Source organism: Chiroxiphia lanceolata, chromosome 1, assembly GCF_009829145.1.
Source record: "Chiroxiphia lanceolata isolate bChiLan1 chromosome 1, bChiLan1.pri, whole genome shotgun sequence".
NCBI lineage: Eukaryota > Metazoa > Chordata > Aves > Passeriformes > Pipridae > Chiroxiphia > Chiroxiphia lanceolata.
This window is the reverse complement of record NC_045637.1, coordinates 111,941,639-111,965,619: the sequence shown is the minus strand read 5'-3', so window position 1 is coordinate 111,965,619 and position 23,981 is coordinate 111,941,639. Positions and strand designations below refer to the sequence as shown.

Sequence of the window (23,981 nt, the reverse complement as noted above, 5' to 3'; positions counted from 1 at the left end):
GTTGTCCTACAGGATTCAGACTCCTGGTTACACGTTCAGGTCCTTCTTCTTTAATAAACTACAGGCAATATGGAATAAGAACTTATTTTTATTGTTGCTGTTCTTGCTTGCCTGACCAAATGTTGCCTGACGGCTCTAAACTTTCATTACTCAAGACACAGCAACAAAACACACAGGTATCTACTTGCAACAGAGCCCTTAGTTTGCCTTTTCAGTAAAGTTAACACATCCTGTTGCATGAGAAACTGCTGGCTTATCTGAGATATGAGGACCTGATATTTGCCTAATTTTGTCTGCTTTTATTTGACTCTTAAAAGCACATCTGCTCAATTAGCCACAACCTTCAGCCACATTGAAGAAGAACACTCAGCTCCAGCACCTTTGATAATGTCTAAAAATAGTTCATCAAGCACCCTTTTCTAAGAACAAATTTGTAGATGGGCTTAAAGCATTTGGTGCCATTACACTTCTGAACAGTTTTGCTCCTTGAAATAAATTCAGCCTGCCTTTCTCCTGCTCCAAGTCCCTTCGTTAGTCAGGAAAGCAGTAAACAGAGATGGGGAGTATAAGGAAAATTAAATACAAAACACTATAAGCCTTTCAGTGCCTGATGGAAGAACAGGTCTAATGGATGTTTATGTTCCAATCTATACTGCACTACTCTGAACTCACATCAACAGATCTTATCCATCTCACTGCATTTGCTCTGCTGAAAATACTTACCTTTGGGACATCAGTCTTTACTTGACAGCTCTTGTCTTTGGTGTTCAAGCACTCTTGATAAACAAAGATGGAAAAGGTTTCACTTGCACACCTCAACAAAAAAAGAGACCTGAATAAGCAGCATCTGAAAAAATCATATGGCTCACACCCATCATACATTTCAAAAGCAAAACTGCAAAGACTACTCTGATAGTATATAGGTTTCAACAGAAATTTTAAAACTGAACAAAGGGAAGGTAACATTAAGTACAGAATTCCCTGAATGACTGCAGTCATCTCCTGGACAATGAATCTAAAAAGTAACATGATCAGATCATTGGAATGTTACTGTTTATTCCAAAAAGGCAGAAGTTATTCTCTTACCAAAGAAACTGGAATTGAAGTAGGTTGTCAATTTTCCTCTCACACTGAAAAAATACCTGATACAGAGCTCACCTTAATTTACTTTTATAAACCTGTGGCTCCCTCTGAGCTCACATTTGATTCTTTGGACTTGCAAAGCATACGCTGGAAGCAAACCCAAAATACAATTAATCACAGGAGAGGATCCCACATCCAGGATATTCTGGCTGAGAAACCAAATAGGAAAAGATATCTCTCTGTATGGTCATCTCTGTCATAGTCCAGGATCAATTACCAAGTAAAACAAAAAACCAACAACAAAGCTCCTCAAGGAAAGCATATGTGTGTCAGAATTATCCCCTAAACCAGAGCAGAACAGTGGGCTACACATCTGGACACTCCCTGATTTACGTGTGTTCCACAACAAGCGAACTTGAAAAGCTGCAACTTTTAAAATCTATTTTGCAATCAGGAAATTGAAAACCAATCTCCTCCCCAGGAAACAGCAACTATCTGAAACAGGTGAGAGGTGTCACTCACTACTAGTATCACAGCCAAAACACAACACCCCACTTGGTATTTGCTACCTGCTTTTTGCATCACGTGTGCTCTGTGTGTGTTGTCTGTGCTTGCAGAACCAGTGTGATTGATGGGAAGGGGAAGCATGAAGGGGCTGCTGTTTCTTCAGCATTCTGGTGCACTTATTTGAATCACATTTTATATTCAACTGAATTGAGCAAAGAGGATACCCTACAATGCAGATATACACCAGTTCATATTTCCATACCACAGTCTCTAATGATCACTCCCAGTCTACTACAAGTCAGCAGCTATACAGAGCCCTTATAAGATGGCATGTGGTTTCTTCAAGCAATCACAAAAAAAAATAAAACATCTTCAGTGACTGGAAGTTACCACAAAGGTATGGATGTCACCTTTTAAACTGCGTAGTATTAGTAAGGTCTTGAGAAATCTCATTTACTTTAGGTATTTGATGTCTTGTGATGAAGCTGAAAAGATGAGTAGACAGCACTGCCACAGTATTAGTGGTAATTTGTATGTAAATTCTTGAACTACTGTAGGACTTGTAAGTGCTCAGATGGTACAGACAAGCAGGTACTTACTGCTGTAGGTGAGAGGATTTAGTGTTCAAAAGATCAAACTTATAAATAGTAAATCACACAAGATGAAAAATAAAAGGAGCGTAATGATTCCAGCTACTACTGAAAGGTCAGGTAGAAGAAAAATGAGCACTATCATTAAGACAAATTCCTCACATTTTACCTGCTTTCTTAGTAATAGCTCTCCTGTGACAGCTTAAGAATCCAATACAGAGACAATGGTAGGCGTGGAGATATTTCTCCAGAGAGCATTCAAGGGACCCTCTGCGAAGTTCAGAACAAGCTGTTAGCAAAGATGACAAACAGGTGGCCACTGCAGTCTTAGTGCTGCTTTGTTACTGAACGTTTCCCATCCGAACACCCCCTCACCCTACACATGGCCAGCATCATCCTCCCTCTGGAAAATTTGTTGGGTATCTGCTACCATTAACTCAACACAACATTAAAGCAAAAGAAGAAAAAGAGCTCTGGTGAAAAGAAGGAAGCAAAACAAGCTTGTGTTGCTGCAGAGCAATGCGTTTTCTTGTTTTATTTTGGATTATTCTTCACAGATCTCCCCCGCCTCCTCTCCCCACACATCTCCTCCCCTAGATGCTAAGGCAGATTTGGAACGCTTTTTGATTGATCAGAGTTGCCCAGAATACTTTACATAAGAAAGAACCAGAGTTTCTTAGCATTTAGAAAATGAACTGGAACCATCTCAAAACAACAGTTTTTCAGAAATGAGTAAGTTTTCACAGCCTGAGGCAAAGGATAAAAGCTCACTGAAGACACGTTATTTGGTGTGCTTTACAACCTGTCCCTCAGATTCACCGGTTGCTTTAAGTACAGGTCTGAAATTGACGGTGGGAAATCCGATTACCTGACCAAAACGGCAATATCTGAAGTGTTTAAGTCAGTTGGCCAGACTGCAATTCATAGGTTTTCTTTCATACAGAATTGCAAAGTTCATGAAAATAATGAAACTGTGTGTTTTCAAAGATGTGAAGAACATTATGTATATGTGACAGATGGATCCGTGAACTGGAAGATTTCCTCATCAAAAAGGTCTTCTGGTAGTTTTTCATCTCCATCAGCAAAAAACGTAGGGAACGGAGGGTTTTTATTGTATTCCTTGCAAGTAGGCAATTTGCTATCTCTGACCTAAAAAGCAGGAAGGGGAAGGGTAGAGTTAATAAATCTTACAGAAGACTTTCAGACAGTGATACACTAGAAATTAAAGAACTCAGCTTGCATGCATAAGAAATAACCCAGGAGCATTCACATTGCACTTGTTTAAAGAATTCCACGCATAATCATCATCTATTTTAACACCAACCACAGCTATTGAATTTAACATTCTGTACCCATCCTTAAAGGAGTTTGTTAAAAACCAACAAAACTAAATAAAAACAAAACAAAGAGAATTTGTTGTAACAGTGAGAGAATCAAAACCTACTCTCATGAATTCACTGGTCAATATTTTAAAATGTTGTTAAAATAAAAATATGGCTTGTTTAAACTGTGCTTGTATCCCACAGTACTTTCCTACGTGACATACCAAGTTATATTTATGCAGTGTAATCAACTCTTCAACAACCAAGACACGCATTTGTATGTATGATGCAAACTAATTATGGTAACTAATTTTGCAAAGATATGTGCATGTGCTGTATTCAATTCCTCTGGCTACCACAGAGTTGAATTAAGCATCTAAAATTCTTCATCCAGGAATCAGTACCCGAGTTTGTCAAAGACGAGCCTTTAAGACAGTTCATTTCCAAGAACTGTGGTGCCACGGAGAAATTACTTTCTTTTACTGACCTCTCTACATGTGGAAAGATTTAAAATCTAGCCCCTGAAACTCCAATCTCTGAAGAAAATTAGTAGCTAGAATTATCAGCAAAAAGCAGTTTGTCTGCAGTAGCAGATAGAAAGCTGGTATCTCTGAAGGAAAAAAAAGAGCTACAAATTCTTGAGCAATGAAATTTTACTTAAAATTAAATTCTTTGTTTCTATATTGTTACAAATGATCTTCCTTGCAAGCTGTAATAATCCCTTTCAGCCACTATACTCAAGTGGATTAAAAAAAATGTACAAATAGATTAAACAAAAATTTTACTATAGAGAAGATAAGCTCTTCCTCTTAGTTTTTTAGTGGGTTTTTAAAAACCAGGAAGCTTGTTTTTACTTGGTTGGACAAAAACCTTATATAGGACAATTACGATTTATGCCAAAAATTAGATAAAACAATTTTATGCCCACTGGAAGCTCTGTTTTGACAACACTCTATTTCCCAGATTCATATCTGCTATTACTTGAGCCTTTCTCACAGTCTATGAGGATTCCTGCAGATGAAGTGTACAATAAATTTGATGTTCCAACAGTTTTCTAAGTGCAGGCTTGATAAACAAAAGAAAACTTTTTGCTAAGAATGAGGAGATGAAGGGCTCAACATGTACTGGTTAGCACGGCTAAGTAATTTTTCAAATAGATCATTCCTCTTCTACCAGACACCTCCCTATAAAAGTATTCTCTATTCACTTGTAAACTGCCACATAGAACTACTTAAGTACCTCCAGTTCCCAATTTACATTACATAGCTAGATGGAATAAACTTTGAGGTCCAAGTCCAAAGACCTTTACTACAACAGTTCCAGCAGTAGTGAGTTCAGAAGAAACGCAGACAGCTCCAACGACGCCATCTGAAGGACGGCATGTTCAGAGATATCATCCTTCCCTTTCAATAAGTTGTGCCTGTTTCTTTTACTACATGAAAACATGTTTTAGTAACTTCACCAGTTATCACCCTTGCCCCTTTCTCTTTTACTCTCTAATCCTATGACACACCATAAGCCTTCTCTATCAACAGCAAACCGCCCCATGGTCTCTATGTTAGTAAGTATTAAGAAGACTAGAATAAATGATTTTATTTATGTTAACTTATTAATTTCATATACCTAATGTATTAAAATGTTTTTCATGTCTACTTTTTGTTACTTTTGATGATTTTCATCATGAAATAATATGTGTTGTTACATACAGGCTATCTCATTACAGGCAGTTTTGGACACCTGGAAAATGAAAGGAATTGAAATGTTTGTTTTCCTCCTTTTTTTTCCTCCCTTTCTTCTTAAAATAATTTTTTATTAGAGGATTTCGAAGCAAGACATCTGCTCTCAACTGAAGGCAAATCCAACAGTCTAATTTTAGTCCTGCATTAGTTTACCTAAATGAATGTAAGATTTCTGTGCAGACTTAACATTATATTAATGGTATATTAATGTCAAGGGACATTTTAGAGATAGTCCCTCTTGTGTGATAAGGAGAATTCTTAAAATAGTTTTAATATTCTCATGAAGCATTTTCAACAAACCGTTTTGCTTTCACAGGAGTACAATACTATTGCATTTTACCCCTTCCAAACTCCTCAGAAGCTTGACAGATCCCAGAAGCACAGGCCATATCTGATGTTAAAATGGTTTCCTTTTCATATGCTCTTTCTTTTGACTAGTATAATTGACACAGTATTTCCTTTGACTGGTGAAAACTACTGCTCTTTTTCCACCTTCTTCTACATTCATTGCTTTCAAATGAAATTTAAAGCAAAAAAGTACCACCTTAGAGCATCACTACCAAACTGAATGAACATCCCTCTTTCTCCCTTGTAAATTTCAAGAATTAGATATTATCAGATATTACCATTATTATTCCTATTAAAAGGAACAACTCAATTTCATTTTACATCTGAAAATACCGATTAGCAACTTAAAAACACGGTATGAATTATCTCTCTTCTCAAGAGATTTACTGAATGATTCCCTTTACATTTATGAAGGGTGCAGCATACCAAAGGTTACCTGTATCTAACACCTCAGATTCCTGCACAATAACTTCACAATAGTATAAAGGGGTCCAATGGCATGCAGCAGCAAGAGCTACACTTGTTTGCATAAGCATGTACACAGTAAAGAAGTACAGGTGACCCAGCACAGCTCTTCCTGTTCTCCTTGTAACCTCCGGAGAACAGCCCTAATAAGGGAGCAAGTTTTCATGCTCTGTGTTACTAAAATCCAGTGAATTTAGCTCTCATTCACAGAAGGAATCAGGCTGGTAATCCAACTGGTTATTACAATCCATAAAAGCATTCACTGTATAATTCAATATACCATAAATGCTTGGCTTACTCAACTGCTGTATTAATAGTACTATTACGTTATAGTATATTATAGTACACTATACTACAGACAGATGATACATACATAGTGTATATAGTCTTTTTATTAATAAAATATTAGAGAAAGCTGAAATTGGAGCTGGTTGGGGTTTTGTAACTAAATCTCTGAACAGTCATAAAGGGTTTTGCAGATAAAATTAATAGACTGCACATATGCATGTCCCCTATACTGATGGCATAATGGGTAGTATAAACCAACACAAACTGAGAAATCTATGACCACAAAAGACTCCATATTATCTTAAACAAGCACCAAAAGTTGATGCTTAAGTCACAACTCACAGTTGTAGTTCAACAGGGCTTCAGGCTGTGTAAGCAACCACAGCAAAGAATTCAAGTTGTTTGCGAAACAGAAAAACGTGTTTAAATATAAAAAAAGATTAGAAATATTCTCCTCAGGTGTCATACATTACCTAGCTCAGCTTCTCTATTATTTTTGAACCTAGACAGAAAATTTAATGCAAGAACTGTATCCATTTCTGACCAGCCTCATTTTGCCTTGAAAAAATCCCAACCAAACAAAAAACCCTCAAACCTTCACACAGCTCTATCATGGAACACAAGGTAGAGAACAGGGAATGTGAAAGAACTGAAGGCATCACGCTATTTCTGCGTGTCCTCAACTTGATCAGAGTATACCCAACTCAGGCATGAACAGCTAGAAACACAACACAGTAATACTGGAAAGTGTGATACAAAATAAGTAGGATGCAAACCACTACAGACTTTTCTTAAAAAAAAAAAAAAGCTGAATGAAAAAGCAGTCTCAAGACTTAAGTTATTAGCTCAAGCAGAAGATTATAAAGCAACTGTATACTTCAATTTAACTCAGGTCTAGCATACAAAAAGGCCAGTTCAGTATCTAACTTGCTAAGCAACTCCTATGGGTTACAAGATTTGCCAGAATTTCGGCTTTCACTACAAGTGATATACTCAAAGGGGTCAACACTGAATGTCCTAAGAAAACCAGATGCCTTAAAATTAGGACAGTTATAAAACATTATCAAAGATAAACTGTAACGTCCTGAATTATAATATACCATACCACGGTACACTCTCCATTATAAAGCAAAAAAACTACTTAAAAAGGGAATTAAATCTTGTGCTTCTCTCTTGAATGACAGAAGAGGGAATTTTTGGTACTATACTTGGGAAAGAAATCCAGAGCCATAAACTTTGGAAAGAAAAAACTATTACAGATGGGAACTATAGGCCCTGTGATCTAAGAAGATACACCAGAAGGAAACAGGTGTTACCTGAGGTAGGTTATCTTGATAGGCAAAACACACTAACTTACAAATGCTTTCTCTGCAATGTTACTCCTGTAACAGAAAAACTCCATGCATTCTAGCACACTGCTAAAATTTCTTAATTTTTTTAGACCTTGAAATTGAGAAAGAAATCCAAACTTTTTTCATTAGTTCTCCAGTTGGCTAGAAATATTACTTATGTCAGTTATTTACCTGCATGCTTCAGTGTGCAATATCAAATGAAAACTGACATCTCATTAAACCAGAAATCCATCAATCCTAGTATTCTGCTGAAAATGAAACTTGAAAAATTTAAGTGCTTCATCTCTGTCTGAATACAGTGCTGATGCGCTAAGTTTCCAAAAATACAACGTACAAAATAAATATATGCTTTAAAGGTGTACTGTGGTTTTAATGGTTACCAAGCAACACAGAGTGGGTACTGAACACAAATGTTTTCCTCTTAGAGGCACATAAAGAGAAAAGTGTTACGCAATATTTCACTTCTTCTGAAAGACAGACGGATTCAATTTCCCTAGACATTAGTCCTACTTAATTACAGGCAGGTATTTAGCGGAATGAATAGTAATTACAAATGCTAATATCCCATAATTCCTCTCCCCAGCTACAGATCTAAACAAATATACAGCAACATATTGAAGTCAATGTCTATAAGATAAATAAGAAAACATTCTGGAAGAAAGGCATAAGACAAGCTAAAAACACCACAGATAAATGCAGCAAGATTAAATGGAGAAAGAAAAACCAGAAATTAAAGAACAGATGTCAAATAGTATTGCTTTGCCTGATTTTATAATTAAAGCTTTTTCTACTCTTCAGTAATGTGTTTGAAAATATAAGGGAAAAATTAATTAATACATGTAACTCATATGGTTTATGCAAGAAAAAAACCCACACAACGGATTCACCAGCTCAAGGAACTGGAATAAACTGTTTCTGACTACATACTGCCTCCAATCTCCAAATATGTGAGTGGAGACAATTTTTAGAAATCTATTTCTTAATAGCAGTAATACCTACTGCTGTGCCTTTATCTCAAACAGTGTTATTTATTATTAAATATCATGAAAGTTTGAGTCTGAAGCATTTTGGTCAAGATCTTTCAAATATTTTATTATGTTAATCAAGGAGCTCTAAGGGAAGAAAAGCCTCATTCTTCCCATGGATCCTTAACCCTCATTAATGGAATTAGCTGCGACTCTGAAATGCATTTGCCAAAATGTATACTCGAAGATACCTGGACTTCTAAATCGTAGATAACTATGACTTGAAACGTTTTATATACCGGTAACTTACAGATAAAATTAATACAGATTCTGATATTGTAGACATCCTGTATAAGGATTAGTAAAGCAGTCAGAAAAGTGCCTTGTGCCACTTAGTAAATACTGATGGACTAAGTTTACCTGAAAAAAAAACCTGAGCCATTTTAACTTTTGGTCTTAGGATAAAGTTCCAATCATCATCCCTGGCGAGTGAACCGAATAGAAATGACTCCTGGACATGGCAGGCACTTAAATGGTATGCAGCAGACTGCTACAGCAGTCCAAGCCCATTATCCTCTTGACACTACAGATGTCAACACGGTAGTTTTACCGCTTATACTCAGGGTGGCTTGGCCCAGCAATCTCCTGTTAACAGGGCTGTTGCCTCAAGGATTTTTTTAAGCTAACAGCAGGACTGCTTTCAGAACAAAACCAGTAAATCCAAGGTGTTAGCGGGGATGCTTCCCAGTCTAGACGAGAGTAACAACTGAATAAAGAAAAAGAGAAGGTAGAAGAAAAAGGTGAAAGTGACCCAATCGTGACAGAAAGCACGTATGCTCTTCTCCAAGAAGTGAGCGCAATATCTGATCAGCAAGGGGAAGTTGATTTGATTAAATGAGATCTTCACAGAGTACATAAGAATGTGTGGTATTAACACACACAGCTTTGCTATTAAAAATAGTTTATATTACAGGTGTTTAATAAATGTTTGCTTTCTTAACTCACTTAAAATCAGAAATAAAAAAATAAATTTACTGAGTGTAGTTAGAATAAAAGTTATGATCTAGAAGAACTAGGTACCATATTCAGAGTGTTAGTGGCTTCATAAAGTGTTGTATTCTTACAGATAAAAAATCTGAGATATGTACGTGCATTTGCCACCAAGCAGGGCCACTGTAAATGTGGATTTTAACAGCATGACTAGGATAACAAGATGCACAATCTTTTGCAACAATTAACTCTTGCTTAAGAGTACTATTAAGAATTAAGAATACAGTTTAGGCATCAAATGTTTCTCAGTTTTTCAGCTACATTATTTTGTTTGTATACTTACAATTTAAAACTAACATCCTGCAACAGATTCCCACTTATTTAAACCTCAGACTAAAAGCAACCAGGTTCATGTCTTAGGATTTGAAAAATGGGACACAGTTGGAGAAGAGGTCATTTGGTCCAATACAAGGATGAAAAGCCAGCCAAGCTACAGTCTTAATTCTATATAATTGATGCAGTGCCCAGTAATTTTGCAGTTGTCCTGAAAACTACCTCTCTCGTGGTCATCTGTTAACCAATTTTCACTATCTTGGGAGGGAAAAGGCTTGGGTTGGACCTTACAACCAAAGCAGTTTAGAAATACCGCACTCAGAAAAAAAGGCCTTATTTTCAATGAGAGAAAGAAGAATAAACTTCATTTTTCCGTGGGAAAAATGCCTATTTGAAAGCTAGGGTTGCTGTAAAGCCGAGTAACTGCGGAGTTCTGATTCACAACTAGGAAACACGGAACAGAAACTGGATGTCCACAGTAAAATATGACAAGAAGATAATAAACTAACTGAAAACATCTGAACTTGATGAGCTCTGTAGCTTTTCAAAAACTGAATAATTTAAATTCCAATAATACTTCTGAGGATTTAAAACTGTGTATCAGATATACAGGTATATGTACATCAGAATCTTTATAATCATTCATAGCAAAGATGTTTGATAGCCTGTACTCTATTCAGTCTGAAAGGAAGCAACTTTCTCCAAGTAATTTGTGCTTGCAGATGTGTAGAATATACCTAATTAGAAAGAAAAATCTATTTTGAAAACAACCCTCAAAAGTACTTTTCTTGCTTTGATGTGGATTATTTACAGTGCAAAAACACTTATTGGACTCTTCACTGTTTCAGTTTTTCACAGACAATCTTGAAACAACCATGAAATTCGAAATTAATTCTGCAGACTGACACAGAAAATAACACTGACATATTTATATTGATTGCAAAGGGAACTCAGATCTTTATTGTGAATTCCTGCTGTCTCCTTCTGTACCTCAACTGTTCCTGGGAAAGGTAATTGCTACTGCATATGGGAATGCTTGGAATAACCTCTAAAGCAGCGCTTGCTGTGTATTTCAGTTCATGAATACAGCCCTTAAATAATATTCTGGAAATTTCACCCCCATGCTACTGGCTTGAGTTAGCATTCAAAGGGGATGGATGTAGGCTGGAGACACTTACCAAAGGGTTTCAGCAACTGTGCTGGTTTATCATAAGCTATGTGGGTGCACAGCCCCAGTGCAAAGCTAAGAATGAGCCATTCAGAGTGAGTCTGGCGCACTGCCCCTACTAATCACTCTCTTTCACTGAGCTGATTCTACCGTCCTTTAATTCAACAGTACTAGATGGCACTCTGAAGAAATGAAGATTGCATTTAACCAGTGTTTTTCTTTTTGTAAGAAGAGATTTGTAAAGAGTTCAGGAGTTACTAATATCAGTAAGTTGAAACTAGCGAACATACCTTCACCAGACAATTAGTGTGACCTGGAACAGAGCCATTTACATAAATAATGTCATGTATTGTGTTGATCCTCCATACCTAGGAGACAGAAAAAAGAAAAGCCAGACATTAAGCCCTGTTTAGACTATTCCCACTTTTACAAACAGTAGTCCAGTAAAGCACAAACTGATTAATTGGAGGTGGTACTCCGGGAAAGAACATTCTGCACAGGCCTAAACTGCCACAAAATTCACTCGCATGCCACTCTGAGTGCCAAACTTTCTCATGCAGGAGTCTGTGACAGTTTTGAAGGGCAGGTGATCAGGCTGTATTTGGTAAGGCAGCTCTTTGTTCAGCAAACACCAACCAGAGCTCCTAAGCCTCTTTTTCCTTTAACAGCAACAGCTGTTGAACATCACAGGTGACAAAATAAAACAAATATCCTCATGAAAATGTTACTGTGAGCATTTGTTAATTTCTTAATTCAATGAGGTGCTCAACGGAACACAACATTTTCTGCTACAAAAAATTAGTTTCAGTTAACAGAGAACAGCAGCAGCACACTTTTTTGCAAACTAGAGGTCAATTTGGTTTTTGTGCAAACTGCAGAGGTTGCCTTCGGAGACAGAGAAAAAAGTCTCTTTAATAGCCCAGGAGCTGCTGTACAAATGTACCAATCAGAATCTGGACAGAAACTATAATCTCTTTTTTGTAAATGAGAGTGAAGGGTTGTGATCAAGTTAGGACTTCAAACAACCCAACACAAGGCTACATGGCTGAGTCCATTGCTTGGCAACGCAATCACCCTATACACATCCTAGTATACTCAGAACTCACCTTTAATCCAAAACATGTCCTATAGACGTTACCCATTTTACCTGGCATTTTCTTTCCGCGATAAACTTTGGAAGCTTTCTAGACAAAAACAAGGCCAAAAAAAAAGCATGTTAACTGCAAGAGGAGCACTGGAGAAAATATGCTGATATTTCCAATGTTGAAAATATAATATTGAAAAAATCTAACACTGATGAGCATTTTAAATACCTCCTGCTGGAGGTTAGGTATTACTCTACATGTTATCTGAAATACTTGACCTCAATCATAAAATTGCTACATATGCTGTTATATGAACAAAGAGATTCTAGCTTTGCTTAATACTTAATGTATATAGATTCAGAGTAAAATCTATACTCATTCATACTTGCACTTTGTGAAAAATCAAGAAAAGTTTTTTTCCTAAGATTCCTGGTAACACAAGTCTCTCACCTACATCACAGACCACAGCAACTGGAAACTTGCCTGAACTACTTGTGGATGCTAACACAAAGCTCCAGAGTAGTCCTGCCCTAGAAGGTTGCTGAAATGAAGATACACTGTAGCTTCCCTCCTCCCCCTAATCCATGATTTTCACACTGATGTAAATCAGACCTGTTTTAATGTATGTATTTTTGAGAACAAAATGTTAATTTAATTCCATTCACTGCTATTGCTTAGTTTCTGTATCCCATTTGTGACAGGCTGGGTATAAACTGGACTAAAAAGGTGGAAAAAAAAGGCAAGAATAAGTGCTATAATTTTCAATTCTACATTGTTATCAAAGGGATTTGTATCCTGCATCTCTCTGTTATTCATTAATAATGTTTGGGCATTTTTTTAATTCTTGTGAAAATCATGATTTCAGGAATCAGCTGCAATGCAGTTCTAGGGAAAGGATTCTGTACTGAAAAATCCTGGATTACAAAAACGTCTGAGATGGTCAACACTAGATAGGAAAAAACTAACAAGGCATTGTTTTTCCCCTATTGTATCTTTTCATCTTGTTTCTTTTTCATCTACCCATTTCCAATACTATTTTCCATTCTATACACTTTGTGAAATTACATCCAGTTTTACTGCTTATGAAATTCTAATTTAAAGAGAGGTTATTTTGTAATGGTGAAGATCATCTACTAAAACACTGTTCTGTGTTCAAATATTCACATTCTTCAGTGAAAACAAGTGCCAGGTGTAGAATTCTTTTTCCAGCTGAAACTGAAGGCTATAAAGCAGTAATGCATGCTTTTACACTCTCAATTACTCTAACTTCATTGCCTATTGCCCTTTTGCTTTTACTATTCTCTGAGTATTATTAATACTTTTCTAAATTTTAATTTCTCTAAGAAAATTATAGACAGCTCAGGTTCAGTACCGTGACTCAGTTGATCTTAATTAGTTTGAAAAAATTCCTCTTAGTTTGGTCTAAATATTGTACAGCCTTAAGAGGACAAAGTTTAAACTTCATCTGCTCAAAGAGCTTTTATACCAATTTTATTAATAGCTTGAAACGCAAAAATAGGACTTTGTACTCTGCTTAAAAATGCTTAGAAGCTTTCAAAATTTTGGGAATTATTCCCTATAAGATTATGGGAATCAGTTCATCAAGCAGCTACACAAGCCAGGCAAGGTGACAAAAGCAAGTAGGGTTCCAAAGAGTGGCACAATATCTGCAGTGTAAAATAACGGGCAAATCTTTTCCAATCTATAAATGGTCTGATAAAAGCTTCTTAGATCTCTCTTTGAAGTATTAAGACTATTCCTCTCAGCTATACTACAAAATATGACAATTTGCTCAGTTGAAATAATGTGTATTCATAAACTGAGGCATAAGAGAACAGCTATCTGCATTGCTCATTATACAGGTTTCTGAACTTCCTTTGAAACTATTGGGATTCTCTGCTACCACAGAGTACATGTAGCAGCTAGATATTGTGAAATTGTTCATTTTTAGTATGCAGTTATAAAAACACTGAGAATATTTAAACAGGAAATAAGAATCCTCACATTAGTAGATATTGCTCCAGGTCTTCTGTGAGTTTTTGTCTGGCCGTGGCTCGCAGGCTGACCTTTAAATCCCCATCTTTTCATGACACCTTGAAATCCTTTACCAATTCTGAAAACAAAAATAATTAAGAAAGAAACCTGGGTTAGTCAGACTTAAGGTTGTTATTCTAGCAATAACCAATAATTTCAGTCAGGCTCATGATCTTTTTACCTTTAGCAAAGCTCAGCAGAGAGGGGAATACAGTTAAAATGAAAATCTGTATTTTATATCATAAACATATTTTAGCACAATGCTTAAAGAATAAGAAGCACTAGAAGAGAGTCAAATAGGCAAAAAGGCTAACACAAAATGCTTCTTGCTGTGATCATCCTCAAGAAATGTTACCGCAATGAAGCTTTCATCGAGTGGACACCAGAACAAACACCCTCCCAAAAAAAACAAACCAAAAAACCAAAACCAAATAAAAAGCAACTGTATAACAGCACACACAAAAACTTAATGACAGGTCCTAAGCACCAAGAGAGGAAAGAGATGACTGCTTAAACTATGATAAAAATAAATGAAGAAACATTTTCCATACTACAGTAAACTCATCTCTTGAAAACAGTTTTGTGTATAGAGGAAACGTACTCAGCTAACAAATAAGGTCTACAGCACAGTAACAAGTAAAACACATTTTCAGAGTCCATGCCCTTAATCTTTGAGGCACATGATACTATTACTGGCTTTGGAGTTCTCTATTTATTGCAGGAACAGACTCAATAGGAAAACCCACCTTATCACTGCACAAAGGAAAAGCCGATTAAAGTGTGTCTTTAAACTGGCATTGTCTGTTTCCAAAACGAAAAATCTGACCACAGGGTTTATGGCTGTACTGATTATTTAATTCATTTACAAAGATGATCCTTTTCCTCCAATTTACAGAAATCCTTTCTCTGCTAATGCACTTTGCAATGTCACGGTCCTATTAGTTCAAGCATTAGAACCTTCCAGCCAAACACAGAAGAATAAACCCATGTATGAGCACGCACAGAGCACATTCTACAGAGGGACTGCATTTTGCTAACTCCCCTGCTCAGCACTACCATGAAAAACTAGAGAAAATATACAAACATGGAAAACAACAACATTCGTGAAAACTAGATTCTTTCCTCTTACCACTTGAGTAATTCTCCTCTAATTGCTGCCCTAGATGCTTTGAGCACGTCAAGCTACGGCCAGAATCAGCCACAAAGACTCTCTAAAGCCACAGAATCATAAGGAAACGAGAGCTGCTTAGAACCTAAGGATCAATCCCACTTAAATTTGGCAAAGAAAGACGTGTAATTGTTTGAATCGAGATTTATTGGATAGAAGCTCCTGAATTTTTTTTGCTCCTTACCTACAACTACGGAAATGCTACAATTTAAGTAGTACTATGTTCCTTTGGCTTGCCAGCTGGCCAGTCATGCAAGTGGTTGTCACCAGCAAGACAGTCCTTCCAGGCCAGCAGACAGCGCTGGAACCTGAGGATATGAAGAGGGTCAAGGCCATGAGAGGAAGCTAAAGGAAGGCACCTCCATGAGGGAGGACCTGAGTTACCAGGAAACAGGAACACAAGACAGAAATCTAAAGGCTGCAAGGCTTTTTAACACCAGTTTCCCATAGAATCAGCTTATTTTAAAAGCTTGCATTAGTAAACAGCAATAGTTGTAAAAAAAGGTTTGAAAAACACATTTTAAGAGAGGCTCAAAACTTGTCTTTTCTATGTCTGCATATTGCTAGGGGATCAATAACTTTGAAATACATACAGAAACTAAGCTATAGGAAAACTCGTATCTGTTCTGCCAAAATGCTATTTTTTTCTTTTAAACTATCTATTTATTACTGGCCATGTTTTCCACGTAGACTACTTCTGGCATCTCTAGCTGGAAGATGAACTTAACAAAGCCTCCAAAACCAACGGCAAGCAGGTTGCATAACAACAGCCGTGCAGTTACCAGAGCGAGCAGATCGAGGGCATGATTAATTCTTTAGCTGCAAAAATGTCCTTGCAATTGAGAGAGAACCACACAACCTTAGAAAGCCACCGATTCAAAAGTAAACAGTACTGTCAACTTGAATCAAGAAGCATGATGTCATGAAACCACTTCAATATTTCATTCAGATTGCTCATTTTTAAACAATTTAGAATACTATAAATTGTACTTTAAAAACAATAAATACCTAATACTTACAAGAGATGTATTTTGAAAAAAAATGCTTAATACATCAACATTTTAAGATATCTTCACAGAAAGAAGTGATTACATCACAAGATAGAGTTGCTAGTGTTTAATGATTTATGTGATAGACTATGATCATCTGCTTCTTGGTCCTTCCAATTACACACATATTTTCTGTGAACAAAGTCTCAGACTTTACAGTACCGAAGCTTTAGGAAATTTATAGGAAGTGTAACCAGCCTAAAAATGAGCACTCTGGTAAAGCTGAAAATTCTCTTGGATCTGTTGATCTGGAATATGAAAACAAATCTCCAACCTCTGAAATATTTTGCCTGAAGTCAAGGAAAGATATCACAATTCTGAAATTAAGAGTACTTAAAAATGTACAACATTTTACTATCTACCAAGGCTCTTTCATCGTACTAGTTCAATAATGTTTCAGATTAGTTTCATTATTTATTTGTGAAAAACTGATTGAAAATTACTGAATAACCTACAAATACACTTTACCTTATGACTTAATTTACTTGGTTTCACTGAATGAAACATATTTACCTGAGTCCCAGAAAGGAACCGCAGGCAGCAATGATGAGGTGAAAGACTAAGACACACAAATGTTAAATGAAAGTAATCCTTGTGCAGAATCAGAGTTTAATTGCATACAGTTATTCTACTCTCACCTGCAGGAAGGCAGGTGTTTAGGTCAACCGCCTAATTTTGTAGAAAACCTCATTTTCCAGGTTTGATACAAGTAAAATACCAGTACCTAATGAGACAACTTTCATTTAGAAAGCTACTGGAATAAAGTACTCTAATGAAGTTTGCTGCTAACTCTTCATAGTTCATTTAAAAGACCATTATTTAGATGCCGTAAAGGAAGAAGGATTCCATCTACTTAGTCCAATAATTTCGGACAAATGTAGAACATACATTCAGGCTCAGATTACGCTGTTAACCTAGCAAAGCTTAAATAAACCATAAACGCTCCAGAATCATCACTTAATTCTGGCACATTTCAAATAAAACTACTGTTGATTTTTAATTTGGAGTGACAAAATTTCTCATGTTCCCAAGTTTTCCTGAAAAGTTCATGGAATGGGTCATGAAGTGGCAGAAGAGGAGGTAAGATACAACTCCATGTCCATACAGCATTGGGCTACCACCGTAGGCATGGCCCCACCCCTCCCTATCACCATGTTCTGGTTGCCTGTGTACTAGTGCAGAAGCTCACTTGGGTGATCAGCAAGCTGGGGCACACAACTGATCCCTCTGAAAACTAACTCAGGGAAGAATACAGGTAGCTCACATTGATCTTTTCCTTCATGCAATTGAGGACACAAGTACCAGTGATAGAAGGTCAATGGGGACTCTGGGAGAGAGCACCACCTTCCCTTTGGGCAGCAGCCTATGCCCTACGTCAGCTTAGGGAGGTCACCATACAAGCGTCATAGATTGGCCTGGGTTGGTAGGGACCTTAAAGATCATCTAGTTCCAACCCCCCTGCCAAGGAAGGAACACCTTCCAATAGACCAGGTTGTTCAGAGCCCCATCCAACCCGGCCTTGAGCACTTTCAGGGACGGGGCATCTACCACTTCTGAGGGCAATCTGTCCCAATGCTTCACCACCCTCACAGTAATGAATTTCTTCCTAATATCTAATCTAAACCTACTCTCAGTTTGAAGTGATTTCCTCTTGTTCTGTCACTCCGGGCCCTTGTAAATAGTTTCTCTCCAGCTTTCTTGCAGGCTCCCTTCAGGTACTGGAAGGTTGCAATTAGGTCACCCTGAAGCCTTCTCTTCTCCGGGCTGAACAATTCCAATTCTCTTAGCCCTTTCTCATAGGAGAGGTGTTCCATCCCTCTAATCCTCTTGGTGAACCTCCTCTGGACAAGAGGTCAATGCCCTTCCTGTTCTGGAGACCCCAGAGCTGGATGCAGCACTCCAGGTGGGGTCACAGAAGTGCAACCTGTGAGAGAAGTGCTTCTGGACCGTGCTACAAATCTTAGCTCAAAGCATACCAGGGCTAAACTTAAGAACTGAGCTTTTAAATAGCTGAAAATAAGTACTAAGGAAAATATTTCAGCACTATAGAAGACTGACAGCATGCAGACACACTGCCTAATGACAGTGCTCTAAAAGCTACTCATATTGTGCTGAACAAATTATGAGACTTCAAATAAAAACAAACTGCATACATCTTTAACTGAACCTTCTTGTTTCTGTGAAAGTGTTTTTCTTTACAGAGCTATAAATGAATAAAAGACTTTGACAAAAATATTTGTAGGGAAGATCAAAAGAAGACAACTAAAAAAAATACCCTACACTTACATAACAAAATGAAGATGCTAACCAAGACTTCTGAAATGTAGTGCAAGTCCTTCATTCAGGCTATGATAACTAAGAAAAGCTTGCTCATTTTTAAGGACCATATTTTTGATTTATTTTGGTAGAAGGAAGCATACAGAAAGATGTCTTGCTCATCTGGATAATTAAGAATTGGCAAAAAATTAAAATATCCTTTATATTCCCCTACATTATCTCCTCATTGAGGTGACATTATTTTTTCTTTCTTTTTTAAAGGAATAATTAGAATTAATCATGTTCTTACCAACAGAACCACCATTATCATGTACATGATTTCAAACATTGCACACACTTCTGTGTCTCCTCCATTAAAACAAAATTACTGTCAATCTTAAAAATGTAAAGTACATGTTCATGTAATAACATTTCTAAAAACTTTGCTACCAGTGATAACAAGTTTTTAGGAATTACTCTCTTTTAAATCCACAGTGGTTTGAATCAGGAAGAACCAGGTCCGTTCCCCAGGTTGGATGGGGCTTTGAGTAAGCTGGTCTAGCAAGAAGTGTTCTTGCCCATGGCAGGAGGGGTGGAACTAGATGATCCTTAAGGTTCCTTTCAAACTAAACCATTCTATATTCTAAGTGGGAGGAAGGAAAGGAAGTCAAACTATGCTCCCTACTGTAACTCAGTGTTATTTTCTTTAAGTAGCTTTCCAAAATGCCCCTATAGCTTAGGATCTTTCAAGTGCTTACAGCTCTGCTAAAACTGGGGCTTTACAGAGTAATGTACAAAGGTTCACTTCAGCCTGTGGACCAAACCTCCCAAGGTCTTTGTTCAGCAGGGAGAAGCTGGCTTCTCTTGAGGTGGGTTCAGAACACAAACCTAACATGAAGCACGTTGTCATTTTTTCCCCTCACAGTGCAGCCCAAAGGCTATAGGTCAATGCTATAACCACTCCCAAGGTAACTTTTTCTTCCCTTCACTGAAGCATTTCTTGGATATTTTTGTGACACTGTGGAATCTGTACTTCCTGGTACAGTAACTATGAATCATGAATACAGTATTCTGAAAAGTAAAAAAACCATGAACCTCACTAAAGTATGAGACTAAGTAACACTGGATGAAATTCCATGGAATAAAGTAAAAGACCCAAAGAAAAACTGAAATGTAGTACAATAACTTAATTCTTGCCCAAGAGTTAAGGCAATATGATAAATGAAGCATTCCAGAAAAGTGGAAATTAAGAAGAAAGAAACTTTAAAAGTAGAAATCAGAATGTGAGTAAGCCGCAGAAAAAGGTTAAAAAAATTTTGATACAGACTGGAATGATTAGACAATCATGTTGACAGAAAACTCAACTGATCTTTCTCTTTAGCAGAATTTTTTCTTCACCTGTACAGAAGGGATTACAAGTAATGTGCTACCAAACCAGCACAAACAAACAGCTAATTTTTGAAATGGGATCATACAAATACCTGGAGAAAACAGGTCAGAAATACTGAATTACAATTTAAGATGGATTCACTGAATGTGACCAAGAACTCAGTCTATTTTTAGCTTGCTAATATTTTCAAATACCAAGATACAAATACCCTGTGGCTGTTTACCAGTATCTTCTACATGGCAAAAAAAAAAAATCCCTTTACTAGTTCTTGAAATACTTTTAGAAAAACAAAGCTTTTCTGCATTAACAAACAGTGACACTTAATCTTCATTAAAAAACTGTATTCCTAATGATCCTCTGTTTTGTTTTGCAAACAGGCTGTTGTCTCTTACAGGCTGTTCACAGAATGCAATTTAGAAGCAGCATGAACAACATGCCAGATCTAAGTATTATATAAGGAAGTTTGACATAAAAAAAAGATACTAATTTCAGTCAGCTCCTTGACCTCCTTTTCTCAATAGGGTACCCTCATAAATGCAGTCAGGTGCTTGGTTTCCCCATATATACAAGACCCTGTGAATGATATTATACATTTATAGGTCATACACACATGTGAGACTATTACAGTTGGGTATTACTTCCATTACCCCTAAAAAAAAAAACCTAATGGAAAATGTTATCTTTGTATCACAACACAACAAAAATAACAGTTCACTGAAATACACAGATAGGAGTTCTCAGTTCTCTTGGTCAGTGGAAATCACAGATGTACCACAAGAGCTATGACTAGTCTTTGCCACAAGATGCCAATTTTTCTTTTGACACCCTCTACCACTTGAGCTCTAATTTGGCATTCGCAGTGGTCTGAGAGGAAATCATTCCTCCCACATTAAAGTAAAAGATCATTAGCCACTGCTGGCAAGGACATGAGCTGGAATATGACAGAAAACAGAAAAAAAAAGGAATTTGACAGCTCTGTTGTCCTGCTAAATGTATTCAACATCTTTTTGCTTTTTTTTCAGTCCACATGATACATCTCTCTTCACATCTCTTCACCAAATCAAAATCAAGCAGTCTTTTTGAGAATTGATGCCTTTCAGCAATCATTCCCCAGTTCTATTTACCACAGATGCTGCATTATAGCTCTCTTTGCCCATGCTAAGCTTGAACAACATTTTCTCAAGCTGTTTGTCTAGCCCTTCCTGTACATGTGACAGATACAGGCAGAACCATCACCCTAATAGTATTTATTATTCATCTTGTTCATAATCAAAAGCAAAGAAAGATAATTTTATATTGTTGATCTAATGAGTGAATGGACATGTATTTCCTGTCACTACTCTTGCAATTGTATTTCAGCTTTTGTGATCCACGGGTTCAAGACAAAGTAGAGGGAAGAAAAAGGGAACCAGTCTATTTAACAGATGAACTGCACACGTTAAATCATTAGAAACCTACGTTTTTGCAGTAACATCCACGAACTGCCCTGGGCGGAAGTGAGCAGCATACAAAGGAGTACCTTCAAAAGAAGAGGAGAGATCATGTTCAATGAAGTGCTGAAGTCCTTAAATCACTATCCAGTCATTATCATACAGGGTACCTTACAGTCACAGCAAAGGAAAGGAAACTTATTCACATATTATTTATTCTTCTTTATGAACCTCACAGAATAAGAGAGATGCTTTGTATTTACTACTGAAGCACATTTCTCAGGTCCTAGACCAATTTCAGATGAATAGGAAGGAAGGGCCAGGGCTCTACTGAGGTATGTTGTACTTCATACACAAAGCCCCAAACGTCTAATTAGTTAAGATTCATAATAAACACGCTTAGCAAGAAAACAGAACATGCTGTACTTAGAACTACCAAAACTTTACAAGGTGGAGAGTTTTTAAAAAAACAAAACAAAACCAATCAAGCCACAAAGAAAACCCACTTACTATAAAAAATGTGGTTAAGAATAAAAAAAAAAAAAGACATTTTTGTAATGCTTCCTCTTTATTAAGACATGGAGTTTCCAAACTAAAGACTATGGCAGAAGTACAAACTCATCCACTGGGGGATTACTTACACACTAACTTTCAGCAGAAGTAGTGCTACTGTAGGTCAGTGACACCACTCACCCCACTGTAATTACACTAATTCCTTAAATACTTGCAGTATCAAAATATTACTTTTAGATTTATTTTGTCTTCAGTGATTTTTTTTATCCAAGTGCAATATTCTTTTATTAGCAGCTTAAAAAAAAACTACAACAAACCAAAATTAATAACTTAGTTCATTATAAATCTATATAGATCTCTATAGCTGTATATTTCAGTTTTCAGCCTGTTTTACATCCATTAAAAAAGTGAAATTTTAATTGCTTCATGTCCACATCCATTCTCATGCTTTTTCAAATCTGTATGAATGCAAACTGAAATGATGTAAACCTCTCATAAATCTCAAGCATAAAAATCCTCATATTATGTCATGTTATATTTATATAATCCATACACACCTGGAATAAGATGCCTGTCAACTGACACAAAATCATGCATATAAAGGATGTTATGTACAAAATACATGCACTGCAAAACCAGTTTATTGAAAACCTGCAATTCTGCTTTATCTCAAGCTTTTGCTTCCATTTAGCATGTCAGATTTGATTTTTATCAGTTACCACACTGACTTAAAAAGATTTTACAAAAAGCTTCACTAATGGCAAGGAAATACACAATATATTAGAATTTCCAAGCCTACATCATTCTTCAGAAAATACCTATAATCGTCAAAAGCGAAAGCAACCTAAGTGCACTACCTAAAAAAACCTTAGAAACTTAAAACTTATTGTTAGATCTCCAAACTCCTAATACTGATTTTTAGTGAGAACATTTGTTATAAACACATTTTAGTGTGCTTTACTTTGCAAGCTGTCAGAAAAAACATCCTCAATGACAGCCATCAGTCCTACTTCTGAATGCAGTAAGAAGAAAAAAACCTCAAACTGCTATTTTAGGTTCCTGAGAAACATTACTACAAAATTCTGTGTCCCTCTCATAAGGATAAACACAGAACTTCCCATAATTGCATTCATATTTATTCCCAGCCAGTGAGTCAAGGTTACAGACTTATTTCTTAATTCAGTGTTCATATCAGTAAGTTTGGATTAACTAACTTTCTAATCAATCGAAACACAGTACCCTAGAAAAAGGAAAAATCCTACTTCTCATCAACTAAACAATAAATTTCTAATTTTCCCTAAGAAAAAAGTATGCTTGTACTTAATGACAAAGAATAATTCAGCAACTTCCATACAAAACAAAAATTAAATACACGTCATAACTTTGTTTAGGTCTACAAGTGGCAGATGTTAAATGATTATGCATGTAATAATCAGCAACTCAAAAAATTACCTGGCTTAATTATGGCATCATCTGTTACATTAAATGTTGCAACTTTCTGCTTTCGTGGTACTCCAGCTTCTTTAAAAATCTGATGTGCAGACTCCGGTTTCTGTAACAAAAAGCAGCCGTAAAAAAGAAGTGATCTTAAAATACCCAAGATCAACCTAGCACAGAAAATGATTACAGACTGTCAACACCACTCAGAGGAACAGATATATCATACTAAAATTTTATCTTGAGACTAGCATTTTATCTCTATATAAAATTTATTTAAAACTCCTGCCTCTGCATTTTATTTTCTGCCAACTAGTTATCCTACAGCTACATCATATAAATAAGATACATATGAAGATTTCCAAGATCAGAATCGTTTACAATATAAATAAAAGATACTACTGTTTTTGTCATGGCTTACAAAGAGTTTTGTAATAATTTAAAAATATGTTCTCTTTTTCAAATCTAC

The 23,981-nt window shown here is 36.5% G+C and overlaps 1 protein-coding gene across 1 annotated transcript in view; it reads right to left on the bottom strand.

Annotated features, from left to right (window-relative positions):
• Nucleotides 1-556: 556 nt before the first annotated feature.
• The window catches only part of MRPL3 (mitochondrial ribosomal protein L3), a 30,988-nt gene continuing 7,563 nt past the window's right edge, over nt 557-23,981 (bottom strand). The window contains exons 5-10 of the mRNA XM_032684459.1: nt 23,528-23,627; nt 21,591-21,651; nt 14,240-14,348; nt 12,257-12,334; nt 11,441-11,518; nt 557-3,329 (exon numbers count right to left, since the gene is read on the bottom strand). Coding sequence (XP_032540350.1) covers nt 3,180-3,329; nt 11,441-11,518; nt 12,257-12,334; nt 14,240-14,348; nt 21,591-21,651; nt 23,528-23,627 — 576 coding nt within the window. The 3' untranslated portion in view covers nt 557-3,179. The remainder of the gene's footprint in view (nt 3,330-11,440; nt 11,519-12,256; nt 12,335-14,239; nt 14,349-21,590; nt 21,652-23,527; nt 23,628-23,981) is intronic.